The sequence below is a fragment of the Carcharhinus amblyrhynchos genome, chromosome 4, assembly GCF_965287045.1.
Source record: "Carcharhinus amblyrhynchos chromosome 4, sCarAmb.v2.hapA, whole genome shotgun sequence".
NCBI classification, from domain to species: Eukaryota; Metazoa; Chordata; class Chondrichthyes; order Carcharhiniformes; family Carcharhinidae; genus Carcharhinus; species Carcharhinus amblyrhynchos.
The window spans coordinates 31,150,322-31,164,460 of record NC_137327.1 but is presented as its reverse complement, the minus strand read 5'-3'; the positions used below and the strand labels follow the sequence as shown (position 1 = coordinate 31,164,460).

The window sequence follows — 14,139 nt, the reverse complement described above, 5'->3', positions numbered from 1 at the left end:
TAATCAATCAAATGTGGTGCCTGCCAATATTCTGAGCTCTGTATTTTGAATCTGACCACAAGTTAACCACAATTTCTGTCCATAATGGTTGGAGGATTATGTGCAGTCCATGACCAATTTGCTGATGTGTGTTTCTGAGGAATAAAGCTCTGTACCTAAAGAGTTAAAGATAATAATCTACTGCATATTAAGAAAACAATGTAAATATTATGTAGACAAATACTGAAGCACACACATTTTGACTCAGCTCACTAATTATAGCAGTTAAGTTGTTTTTAGGAGACTTGTACCTAAATGCAAAGGGCAATAAACATTGGGATTTCATTAATTTCTCACATTGTGACAGGACTGCTGCTCCAAAAATGATGGAAAGTATTAATTTACAATGCATAAATAAAGTGTTTTCGAATGAAAGCTATAGGTTGGCATCAGAAAACACTAAGTACATGGAAATGCCTGACAGAGGAGCATTCATTAATTAATTTATTTAACTCATTTTAATTTCACTATATGTACCTTAGTCCTTTTTTTAACACGGGCGTCTTCCAGTTCTATTTTGATGGTGAGCAATTCTCCCCAATAATTAATGCCATATTCGGATTTACTTTGAAAAGTACAAATTGGAAGAGGGGATATCATTCAAGTACTTTAAAGGCTGATGTAAAATTTGAATTGAAATTCCAAAGGCAGCAATGACATGAGAAATCCAGGACCTCAAAATGATTGTTTGTGTCAGCAAAGACCACAATATTTCAAGTAAAATAAGATTGCTGTTTACCCTTGGGCATGGAATTCATGGGCATGGAATTCATCTGGGCTGGGACACAAAGGGCAGAATTTTGCCATCCCGCCCGCCATGGGAGTCACAGCGGGCAGGGGTGGACCATGCAATGGTCTGTCGACCTGAGGCAGGAACTTCCAGTGAGTGCAGCCGGAAAATCCTGCCCAGAGTGTCAATAATCATTCGGCACTGGTAAGAAAACCAACCAACGGGCAAATGGGCTGCTGATTTGTTGCCACACAGGTTGCCTTGCCACCCAAGGTGTATTTGCACCCCTTGGATTGCGCCATAATTAGTGCGCCACAACTCATTTCATTAATGTTAAACCACACATTAAAAACCGATAATGCTGGAAATAATTAGCTGGTCAAGCAGCATCTGTGGGGTAAGAAACAGAAGTCTGAAAGAGGTCACTGACATTAACTCTCCACAGATGCTGCCAGAACTGCTGAGGGCTTCCAGCATTTTCTGTATTTATTGCCTATTTCCAGCATCCACAGTGTTTTGCATTTGTATTAGTGTTAAACCACACAATGGTTCTTCTTTTTACATCAACAGTATTGATTGTTAAATAAGGCATACGTTTTTTAACAAAACAGTGGACCTCATTTTCAAAGGTGTCATCATCTTGCACAAACATTGACCAAATTCAAGGCAGGATAGCAATTGTTAAACAGACTATTCCTTCAGTCAGTACACCGCTGCTGGCTAGAATTCAGTACCCTCCCTTAAGGGAAGTTTGGAGGTGGTGGGAGATGGAATTTAAATGGGGTAAATGGTGTGAAGTAAGGGCTTTACCATCTTCCTACCTCTGCCCTGGTTATGAGCAGGTTCATGGACAGCCTTCCCACCCATTGCCAATTGAAGAGCAATGAATGCTTGCAGTGTTGAACCAGCAGTGGGCAGGTCAGTCACCAGGCAGGATACTCAAAAAGCAAACCCAGGTTCCAGAGAAGACCCTCATTGACAGGCGTTCTGTGCCTGATCCCAGAATCCAGCACTGGGAAGAGAGGAGCCCACACAAATCCCTTCTACAAAAGCCCCAGCCAACAATCAGGGACTCTCAATGGCTGAGTTTGCCATTGTGTGGATTAAGTTCTGCCTGCTGTCTGACATGCCATCCCCTAATCCAATCCATTCTCCATTTTCTCACTCCATTTTCAGATACTATTCTCCTCAAGTGGGGTCACCTGCCACAGCTTTTACAACTTTCCTTCTCTTTTGCTGTTGAGGGTCTAATGCTTTACACCACTGTGTAAACAGTTGGAAGCATCTTTTTGTTCACTGATAGCACTACCAAAACACATAATGCTGCTGTTGTGATTATTAACCATTCTATGTCCAGTTTCTGCTTCATCTAATTATTAATTTAGTGATCCCATTTGTATGTTCTAGTCCCTAAGCACAAGTTCTAAAATTTCCATTGCGCCATTAATCTCACCCTCTGGACTCTCTCTTCAAGAATGGGACATCACGCCAGTTCAGAATGATTTTTAGCACTCTCGGAGGGACAAAATCTCTCCATGTTTGTTACGGGTTAAAAGTTACTGGTCAGTGAGATCCTGGTATTGGTACAGCTGGTTGTGTGGCAGCTTGTGGTAAATAGAGTGGTTCCAGTTGCATTATGGATTTTGCACAACAGAGTGTGATTCTTGAAGCTCCTGATGGGATTTGTATCTAATGGTTGACCCAGAAAAGCATTAGAAGCTGTTGTTATTCAGCAGATGCAGCCAGTCATTGCTCTGGTGAGTTATACTTGATTGTCTAATCTATATTGTAATCTGGTATTCGGTTATAACTGCATTTTTAACAATTTGCATTAACAATGTGCTTCCCTTAACATTTTCCATTGGCCCTTTAAATCCTTTAGTTTATTTGAGGTTATTGGTGTCAAGTTCAGCAGCACATCACCCCTGTTCCTTTTTGTTTAAAATTACATTGGTGCAGCACAGAGTACCATATTCACCTCACCCAGTATATTGTTCTTAAATTACATTTTGCTCACTAAGGTTCCAGACCCGAACCTACATTTCCTTGTCTTTGCATCACCTTTAGTCAGAGGAATCATTTTTTCAATATTTCAGAGTGACTCTGGACTCTGTTATATCCTTTCTTCTAGAATTCCATCCACTGTGTTTGAAATGATCACAGTTTGACATAAATACCAAACTTGTGGTACATATGTTATTGTGACTCAACATTTGCAATATAATTAAAACAGCATTAACAAACCTTTGAAAATTAGGTCCAGTTAAATTTTCCACATACCTAAGCAGGATTATTCTTTTCTCCCAAACCAGGTTTCATTCCAAATGACTGCTGATAGCTCATTTAGCAAGAGATGTGGCCATCAAAAACTAAAACAGATTCAGAAAAATCCTGATTGCGAAGTCAGTTAGTTATTGTACTCATGAACATTCAGCCAGTAGAATTCATCACATTGATTCCCCAGTGCCATTGTAGCCTACTCCAAATTATTTCCTTCATAGATCTTGGAATTTCTATCAGAAAAATTAATGAATTTTTAAATTCCAGCATATGCAATCTAGATTTCTGGAAAGGGTGTCTTATTTATATAAGCTTCAGTCAATGTGTCGCACCTCAGCATTGAGCTGCTTTAGAAAAAATGCACTTATCGCTGCCACCACCTCCTTCTGTAGACCAGCATTTCCCATCACCAATGCTATCAGTTGTGCTGCATCAGTCCAGTCCAAATGTTGGACAATGTTGCGCACATCAGCAGACAATATCTGTTGTTGATTCGGAGGCAGTTCCATAATAATCTGAGGCAACGGTTTAAACTGTCCACTCGTCATCCAGGCACCTAGGCAGCCACCGACTGCAGCACCTAGGGAGAATAAAAACCAAAAGAATACATTTAAAAATGTTTTGTTTTCTATCTTTTAAAATGCACTTTCCCTCTTTTCCTGAAGACGCTGATTCATATTTACTCGGCTGCGTGCCTTTGGGTTCCAGCTACCCTCAGGTCCCTTGATCGAACAGCTTTTTTTTTAAAAGACAGGAGCCAGTACAGTGGGTGCCAGCAGATGATTTAATTATGAGGGATATGATAACTAGACCAAATTACATAACAAATATAACTACATTATTGAAAGAGGGAAGGAAGCAGAAAGCAGGAAACTACAAGGCAGTTAGCCTAACATCTGTCATAGGGAAAATGTTAGAAGCCATTATTAGAGATGCCATGGCAGAGCACTTAGAAAGATTTAAGGCAGTCAGGCAGAGTCAACATAGTTTTGTGAAAGTGAAATCAAGTTTAACCCATTTATTGGTTGTGTTTGAAGGAGTCACGTGCTGTGAATAAAGGAAAACTGGTGGATGGTGGATGGGCTGCATCTGGACATTTGATAAATTACTACACCAAAGGTTATTGGAGAAAGTTAAAGCTCAGGCTGTAGGGGGTAACATATTGGCCTGGATAGGAGTTTGACTAGCTAACAGGAGCCAGAGAATAGGCATAATGTATCTTTCTCTGACTGACAAGATGTAATGAGTGGCATGCCACAGGAATCAGTGATGGGGCATCAACGTTTTACAATCGCTATCAATGACTTGGATGAAGGGACAGAAGATGTGGTTGCTAAATTTGCTGATGACACAAAGATAGATAGGAAAGTAAGTTGTGAAGAGGAAATAAGGCAGCTACAAAGGGACATAAATAGGTGAAGTGATTGGGCAAAAACTGGAAAACAGAATACAATGTGCGAAAATTTAAAATGATCCATTTTAGCAGGAAAAACAAAAGAGAAGCATATTATCCAAATGGTGAGAGATTGCAAAAGCAATCTAGGTGTCCTACTGCATGATTCTCTAAAGGTTAGTATGCAGGTGCAGCAAGTAATTCAGAAGGCTAGTAAAATGTTATTTATTGAGAGGGAAATTGAATGAAAAAGTAGGGTGTTATGCTGTAGTTGTACAGGATATTGGTGACAGCACATCTGGAGTAGTGTGTACAGAATAGGTCTCTTTATTTAAGGAAGGACATGAATACATTGGAAGCAGTTCAGAGAAAGTTTACCAGACTAACACCTGAAATGGGTGGGTTGTCCTGTGAGAAAAGGTTAGACAGGCTTGGCTTGCATGCACTGGATTTTAAAACCGTGCCACGGTCAAGATGTGAAAGAAAAAAATCAGCTGCAGCTGAGCTATTTTATAAAGTCATTTGTTTTCTGTGGTGTTAAAAATGGTGAATTGCTGAGCTAACAAGTTGCTCAGCCAGTCCCCCGATGCCTTGCAGCAATTTTACAGTAACAATGACCATAGAGACAAGGATATTGGTCCAGTTAACTCCAAACATAGGAAAACCACCGCAAGTTGTAATCTCTCATAATGATGCTAATGGCCAAAGCATAAGGAGTCCTAATTCAACAGTTTTGATAAAGCGAGCAACTTGTAAGTTAACCCAACGCTGGATGTCTCCAAAGAAAAAGACTCCCAACTCCAATTAAACACCTCAATTCCAGCCTTGAGAACATACATCTTGTGCCCAACATTGAGGAAGTGTGTCACACGACCTCTACCAAGTTGCACTGTGATAACATTTGTTGGAACTGAGCTCCTGCAATTCCTGTTTGACTTCCAAAGTGACTAGAACTCCGGTCAACGGCATGTACTGTCTACCATCAGGCCATATGGCAGCAGAGAGACCTTGGACCTTCATCAAACCTGCCAAATTCTGGAACCTTGGAACACATGACTCCTGCCTGACTCATTCTATGCGGGTTCTCCTGTTGTGCCAGCCTCACTCTGGGAAAACCTATTAACCTCCCTGCATTTGGTACATTACTTGCTGCATTTCAGTTGATTCGTGACTCTGGACACATGTAAAACCAAAACGTGTGTTTTATAGTGGTTGTGTTCTGAAACCTCATCCTTTTTCCTTATGCCCTGCTTAATAGGGTTGTGAAAACCCCCCTCTCACATGTCTGTGTAAAAATAAATCAACCCTTTTATTTCCATCTTACCTCGAATTTGCTGTGCAAGATTTTAACAGAAAATTGGAACATTTCCAAATTTAAGGGTTGAGGAAAGTACGTCACAATTTATAAAGGGGGTAATAAAAAAAACATCTTTCTGTTTACAAACAGGTAGAGAGTGGGGAAATCATACCTGTATAAACTGACCCCCTCTCCTGTGCGTGACAAGGGTTAGAGGCTATTTGGTTGAAACCTGCTAGATCCTGAGGGGTCTTGACAGTGTGAATGTGGAAAGGATGTTTCCTCTTGCAGGAGAACTTATAACCAGGGGGTTCACTGATTAATAATAAGCAGGTGCCCAATTAAGACCAAAATGAAGAGAATTTCTTCTCCTACAGAATACTGAGTCTTTGGACCTCTTCCTCAAAAGACGATCTTTGAATATTTTAAGGCAAAAGGTAGGTACATTTTTGATAAACAAGAAATAAAAGGTTACCGGAGGGTACGTGGGAGGCTCCAATCAAATCAGCCATGGCCTTTCTGTATGGTGGAGCAGACTCATAAGGCCAAGCAGGGTATTCCTGCTTCTAATTCGTATGATCACTCATATGTACAGTGGCACAATGGTTAGCACTGCTGCCTCACAGCACCAGAGACCCAGGTTCAATTTCGGCCTCAGGAGATTGTTGGTATGCAGTTTGTACATTCCCCATGCCTGTGTGGGTTTCCTCCAGGTGCTCCAATTTCCTCCCACTGTCCCAAGATGTGCACGTTAGGTGGATTGGCCATGCTAAATTGCCCCTTAGTGTCCGAAGACGTTCAGGTTAGATGGGTTAACCATGGTAAATGTGCAGGGATACGGGATAGGGTGAGTGGTGGGCATGGTAAGATGGTCTTTTGGAGAGTAGGTGCAGACTCGATGGGCTGAATGGTTTCCTTCTACACTATAGAGATTCTATTCACAGTTCTCACCTTGAACCTGCATGACAGCACTTTCCAACATAGTTTAAAGAATCACACAGCCCATTCTGTCTGTACCAGCTTATAAAAAGAGTTTTACTCAATTATTCTTCTCACCTACCCTGTTCTAATAACCCGGCCAGAGTATTATTTCCTGTTCCCAGCTTGCAATGCAGTAAGAAATTGAAATGCTCTAATACCCCAACAATAATCAGTCAACTCTGCACAACTCGTGATCAAACTTCCTGCTCCATACTGTCAAATACTTCTTAAATGGGGAAAATATTGCTGAACCATGGGAGCAGCTTATTCACTATGGACTTCAAATTTGTTTCACTACGATCAGAAGCCACGTGCATTTAAACACTCTGGAAATTTATAAAAGGCAAATGCCGTAAATATCTGTAAATCTCTTTTCGGCTACTAGCATTTAACACTTGAAATTCTGCAATGTTCATCATATTTTGGTGCTGTACAGTGGAGGACAATGTGACATTTGGTTATAGCACATACAGCCTCTGGTGAAAGTCCACATTGTCTGTGTCAAACCACATATAGCGATTGTGAGCATGTTGTATCCTGGCACACCAAGATACAGAACAAACATCAGCTTGTTCAATTAGCAGTGGGGATTTGAATCGGGACAAAACCGGGGACAACAGTTGAGGTTTTGCAGAAGGACTTGGGTCCATTATGCAATTGGATAGAAAAATGACAAATGAAATGCAAGGCTACCAAATGTGAAATATTGCCTATTGGAACAAAGATTAAACCACAAAGACATATTGAAGATAACGGAATTAGCGCAGGAGGATTTTGAAAGGAAGCTCGGCGGGGATATTGGATCCAACATTTTCGAAGGTGAGGAAATTTTGAAACATTTATCTGGAATTGGGAGAACATACATTGATCAAGATTATAATAATCCAATGATCAGAACACATTTAGAATACTGTATGTATTTCTTCTCATCTTAAAGGGGGATGTGTTTGCATTAGAAAAATTGCAGAGGTATGCAACAAGAATGATCCAAACTATAAAGGAATTAGTTATAAGAAAAAATGAGAGAGAAGTTAAGATAATTGGTGTAGTGCACTTAACAATAATTAGGGCGCATGTGCATGCTTCCAATAGTTTCCTTCTAAAATGAGCAGTATAGGACCCCAGTTTGATTATTAAAAAGGAAGACAGCCCCTAAAACACTTCATCTGCCAGCAATAAAACCCTGTAAAGGTGGGGCAGCTGGAATGTCTACCAACCAACTTTAAGGCTATTAGAACTCAGCTGGAATCAGATTAATTTTTAATAACTGTTTTTGGGATATTGGCAAGGCCAGATTTATTGGTCGTCCCTAAGTTACTGTGAATAATAGGCAGCAATAGCTTAAGACTGATGCCACATTGTAGGCTAGGCTCGCAGGGCTGGAGGATTTATTTCTCCAAAGGAGATTAGTGTAACCAGTCTGTTTTTTCAACACTCCAGCAGCTTTCTTGGTTTTTTATCTGACTAAACAGATTTATTGAAATAAATTAACCAATCTGCCACTGTGGATTACTAATGGAATACCATAATCACGAAGGCTATTCTAACTAGTAAAAACCAATTCTAATATCTCTCCAGTTTTCTCAAACAATTTGGTGTCATTTGTTACATCTTTTCGCAATAGGTTTGTCCAGGTTTCAGTCATTAACAAATGTTATGGATACCAAAGTCTTCCCACTAATCCTCAAAAGATGTGTGTCACAAGGACCTTTTGTTATAAACCTTTTTTGATGAAGATACAGTCAGCAAGTTACTGTCAGTGACGTTATCACACAGATAGTCAATGTGCTCACACCAAATTCCTCTCCACTGTACATAAAGGCATTTCCCCATTCATTCCATGGGTTACTGTTTCTGTCAGGATAATTTAAACAAGCACACTCAGTATCTATTTCATTCATGAGTCATTCTCAAACTTCAATACTAAACACTTACCAGCTGCTATTCCTAGAGGACCACCAAGCAAGCCTCCTGCAAAGGCCATTGCACCAGCCACAACTGCCCCCTTGCCAGAACCTTTCACTGCAACTTGCAACTTCTCCACCTCTGAAACATGGCACACGAGGCGCATCAGGTCATCAATGTGCACAGGCATCTTGTGAACTAAAGAATTTAGAAATCACATGTCACTCGAGGTTAAATATAAGAAAGTTTATTTTCAACAGATGTCATTCATAAAGAATTTCTATCATCCCCAATTTGATAAACACAGTATGAGAAAAATGGTCTTCTATACTCTTCTCAGAATTAGACATTTTGATTTAAAGCAATCATCTGCTGCATATGTCAGAGGATATTTTGTCCACTGCAAGTATCTGATAGATTTATTGTGTGGAAATCATGGCTTCTTGCCTATTTTAGAATTTGCAAGGAGTCACTAGAAAGCTGCTTGACTTGGAGAAACACATGAAGCAGCCTCAACTTGTTATAATGTTAATAGTTTAATGTATATATAGCAGATATGAAACATAGAATTTTACAGCAGTCTCAGAAAAAAGATTTGCATGCTTCTGTGCTACCACAGATCCTTTCAAGACTGATCACCTTGAATCTCGTAGATATCCGCATACTGAATATCTTACCGTTGCATTTTAACCATTTCCTGTATCAATGCTTTTTATGATTGTTATAAACAAGTAAACCTTGAATAATAATTCCTCTCCATTGTTGTTCGTCCACCGTCATCGATGAGGACCTCGACGCCATTAGTCATTTTGAGGCTGGTTGTGGTGTGTCCAAAGATGACTGATCAAGCCAATTCAGGCACGGAATGTCTGGCACATATTGGGCAGACTTGTGTAGACACTGTAGTTGTTGCGCTGGTGGGTCTGGACTTGCACAGCTTGCGCTTAAGTTGTGCTTCAGCAATACACCTTGCTTCGTAAGCTTGACAGCCATTGTGAATGAGGCAGCGCCAGGTAGGGCGGTTTTGTGCCAGAGTTTCCCAGATGGTCGTGTCTACGTCAAGCGACTTCAGAGAGGCCTTGAGTGTATCTCTGAAACGTTTCTTCTGCCCTCCATGCGAGCGTCTTCCAGCAGAGGGTTCCCCAAAAAGGAGCTGCTTGTGTATGCGCTCGTCTGACATACGGATGACATGACCTGCCCAGCAGGTCTGTGCTCTCATCAGTAGTGTGTGGACTGATGGTAGACTTGCTCTAGACAGAACTTCAGCGTCTGGTACTTTGTCTTGCCATCTGATGCATAATATTCTGTGAAGACAAGTCATGTGGAAATGATTGAGCTGTCTTGCATGCCTTCAATACACAGTCCACATTTCACAGGCAAACAGGAGGGTAGTGAGTACTGTGGCGCTGTAGAACTTCAGTTTTGTTGCTGGGCTGATTCCTCGATGTTCCCACACAGTGGAGCGCAGGCTACCGAAAGCAGAACTTGCCTTTGCTATTCTGAACTTAACTTCTGTGTCAATAGTCACTGCTTGGGAGAGGGTGCTGCCAAGATAAGTGAACTGGTCCACTGCCTGTGGTTTCTGCCCTTTGATTGTGATTATGGGTTCTGTGTACGGTGCATGAGGAGCAGGCTGGAGCATGACTTCAGTCTTTTTAATGTTGATGGTGAGTCCAAAGTTGTCACAAGCCGTGGAAAATTTGTCCATACTGACTTGCATTTCTGGCTCTGAGCCAACATACACGGCACAGTCATCAGCAAAGAGGAAATCTCTCAGAACAGTCTCCTTCACTTTGGTAATAGCTTGAAGTCTCCTCAGGTTGAAGAGTTTCCCATCCACTCCATACCTGAGGCTAATTCCAGCAACACTGTCCTGGAAGGCATCATTCAGCATGGCAGTAAACATCATGCTGAACAGTTCGGGTGCGAGCACATAGTCCTGTTTGACGCCACTGGTGACTAGGAATGCCTCAGAGGATTCTCCACCATCCATTACTCTGGCCATCATGCCATCATGGAACTGGCATACCATCTGAATGAATTTGGGGGGCAGCCAAACTTTGACATGATCCTCCACAGGCCTTGTCAGCTTAGTGTCGAAGGCTTTTGCGAGGTAAACATAGGTTGTGTACAGCTCGCAATCCTGCTCCTGGCACTTCTCCTGAAGTTGGTGCGCAGCAAAAATCATGTCAATAGTCCCACGACCTTTGCGGAACCACACTGTGACTCTGGAAGCAGGTCCAGCTCCAGCTCCAGATGAGTGACCAGATGATTTAGCAAGACTCTTGCGAGGGTTTTTCCTGTGATGGAGAACAGTTCAACCCTTGAAATCGTGTGGCGATGGGCGAATGACGAAGCAGCACATGTGGATACACTGGGAGCTAAATATTATAAACATTTAAACCTTGCATAATAATTCCTCTCCATTACTCACACACTGAAAATAGCCCTTAGCTTTTATTGTGTTATGATCTAGGTAGACACCAATAATGTTTTATTTTTAGAATTCCAAGATTTTTTCTGGAATATGGGCACCATTGGCAAGGTCAGCATCTGATGGCCATTCCTAATTGCCCATGAACTGAGTGACATACGAGGTTAATTCTGAGAGTAATTAAGTTTCCACCACATTACTGTGGGTCTGGAGTTACATAGAGGTCGAGATCAGGCCATGATAGTGGAATTCCTTCCCTAATGGACATTGGTGGACTCGATTGGTTTTTGATGATGGTTTCATGGCCACCATTAGACTAGCTATTAATTCCAGGCATTTTTATGAATTGAATTTAAATTCCACTGGCTGCCATAATGGGACGCCCCCGCAGCAATAGCGGGGTTTCTGGATTAGAAGTTCAGTGATATTATTACTTAGCCACCATCTCCCCCTTTAACTAAAAGGATAAACATACAAGGTTGACTGTATGACAACAGAACGAATGTAGAACATTAATGTATAAACAAAAGAACTTTACTACACAATAATCAAAGAGCATGAATACAATAACTATGTTTTATCTTAACTAGACAGTTACATTAAAAATATTAAACATGCAATGAAAACAGTTATTTACTTTAAACCCAACTTGTTAATTCACATTTCTTGCTAACACCCATCTGACTTCCACCTGCCAAAAGCCCAAGTCTGATACTTTCAGAAATTGAAAGATTAACCATTTGGTTTTAGGCCTCTTTCAAAGTGTGAGACTTCTTGGGCCTCTTGCTAAGAAAGTAACTTCAGATTTCCTCCAACTATCCCACAAATTTAAACTCCCAGTTCAACACAGGCATCACTAGCGTCTTAAGTATAGCCACCGAAGATCAGAGCCCTTCATCTAGAAAGACTCTCTTTTCTCAGGATATCCCTTAAGTTCAGTTCACTGATGTGAGAGTTCTCCAGTTACCGAGATTTTTAAACAGCTTTGGCCATTACACAGATTTTCAAGTGAACCCTGTTTAAAAGCAAAGCTTCCTGCATTTCAGATTGCTGTACAACTTAAAACCACAGTGCTAGAACAGACTCGGGAACCTACTCACTCCTATAATTAACTTCTGGCTGACTCATATTGCTTATCTCCCAGACAACTTGGTCACATGATCAGTGAGTGGAAACAAGCAGCTTTTTTCCAAGAAATCTTCTTTCTGACAAAGGTATCTGTTAAAGGGACCATCATCCCAACATAAAATATCATCCTTCCCCCATGCACGCCGCCATCAGAAATGCTAATTTCAATTTCTCTTACACATATATGTTCCTAAGTGTGGTCACCAAGACATCTATGAGCTGATCAGTACAGGAATGGAGTACACCTGGCTTCCTCCAGGTTAGCCACAACCTGAAGGAAGCCACTGACATTAATGGGTGTGAGACGCACTGCACTGTTAAATGTCGGGTAAAAAGGTTCAGTTATGAATATTAGGCAAGACTACTCATCGACAGACATTGTTGGTAAGTGAGTTATGTGTGCGTGGTGCACTGAGCAATGTGAAGCTAATGGTGCTCAAGATAAATTCACTGACCTTCAGCACTTTTGCGAAATCATTAACAATTTCGCGATTCTACATCCAGATTATTAGTGCTTGACTCCTGGCACTGACAGCCACAGGTATTTTGGTTGTTTTACCTAAAGAGTTTGTCTGTAGGGTCTCCAGACCAGCTGTAGACACAACACATTCTGCACTATCTCCAATGTCTAATGCAACTTCTGAGCACCCTGGAGAACACTATCCTATGTTCTTCAGTCTTTTTACTATTTTACAATTTCTGGTCTCCACTGCAGTGTGCAGCCATAGCCAAGGATACACAGTACAATTATGATGAGCAAAGGGGTCAACATCCATGGCAAGCTCCATGTCTGTTGTGCGGCGGCTGCTCGATTTAGCCCGCAGAGATTTACCCAGCGCTGTTTTGTTTTTAAGTACAAGCAACAGCCCTTTAATCAGAAAGCGGGGACGTAGTATTCATTCCAACCCATGTTCACTGACACGTTTCCCAGTTCAGATCCCCTACTGTATCTCCTGAACGCTACAAAACTCATTGCATCTGCTCAGGCTCGCCATCTTCTATTCCTGTTCCCTGTTTAAGGTGTAAACTCCCAGGGCCTGAATCCCGCTTTCCTGATTAGGGGACACACGATCCCGGAACCAGTCCACGCTGTAAATGCACAAATAGAGCAAGACAAACACGCACAGTTCAGCGAGTGATCCCTGTGCACAGGGGTACCTACTTCAGGGTCGCTCACTGTGGCTGCCTCTCCGAGTCGGGACACGGTAATCTCCACGCCGGCTCCAGCTTCCCAATGTTAACACATGGGAGCGGCCGGCAGCAGATTGACTATCGCGTGATCTCTTGTGGAGTCTGCCCGGTGAATATGAAAGTGACAAAGATCATTTGAAACACCCAGGCTGAAACACACAATGTGCTGAAACATACAAGGAGTGCAGTGTGCTGAAACATACAAGGCAGTGCAGTGTGCTGAAACATACAAGGCAGTGCAGTGTGCTGAAACATATAAGGAGTGCAGTGTGCTGAAACATATAAGGAGTGCAGTGTGCTGAAACATACAAGGCAGTGCAGTGTACTGAAACATACAAGGCAGTGCAGTGTACTGAAACATACAAGGAGTGCAATGTGCTGAAACATACAAGGAGTGCAGTGTACTGAAACATACAAGGCAGTGCAGTGTACTGAAACATACAAGGAGTGCAATGTGCTGAAACATACAAGGCAGTGCAGTGTACTGAAACATACAAGGCAGTGCAGTGTGCTGAAACATACAAGGAGTGCAGTGTACTGAAACATACAAGGAGTGCAGTGTGCTGAAACATACAAGGCAGTGCAGTGTACTGAAACATACAAGGCAGTGCAGTGTACTGAAACATACAAGGAGTGCAATGTGCTGAAACATACAAGGAGTGCAGTGTACTGAAACATACAAGGCAGTGCAGTGTGCTGAAACATACAAGGCAGTGCAGTGTGCTGAAACATATAAGGAGTGCAGTGTGCTGAAACATACA

At 41.7% G+C, this 14,139-nt stretch overlaps 1 protein-coding gene across 1 annotated transcript; it reads right to left on the bottom strand.

The window, feature by feature from the left end:
- Nucleotides 1–796: 796 nt before the first annotated feature.
- Nucleotides 797–13,464, bottom strand: LOC145341900 (protein C19orf12 homolog). The gene is made up of 3 exons (XM_080186937.1): nt 13,350–13,464; nt 8,656–8,823; nt 797–3,629 (listed from the first exon to the last, which is right to left on the bottom strand). Exons 2-3 carry the CDS (start codon nt 8,813–8,815, stop codon nt 3,364–3,366), a joined length of 426 nt encoding a protein of 141 aa, XP_080043063.1. The 5' UTR covers nt 8,816–8,823; nt 13,350–13,464; the 3' UTR covers nt 797–3,363.
- Nucleotides 13,465–14,139: the final 675 nt, after the last annotated feature.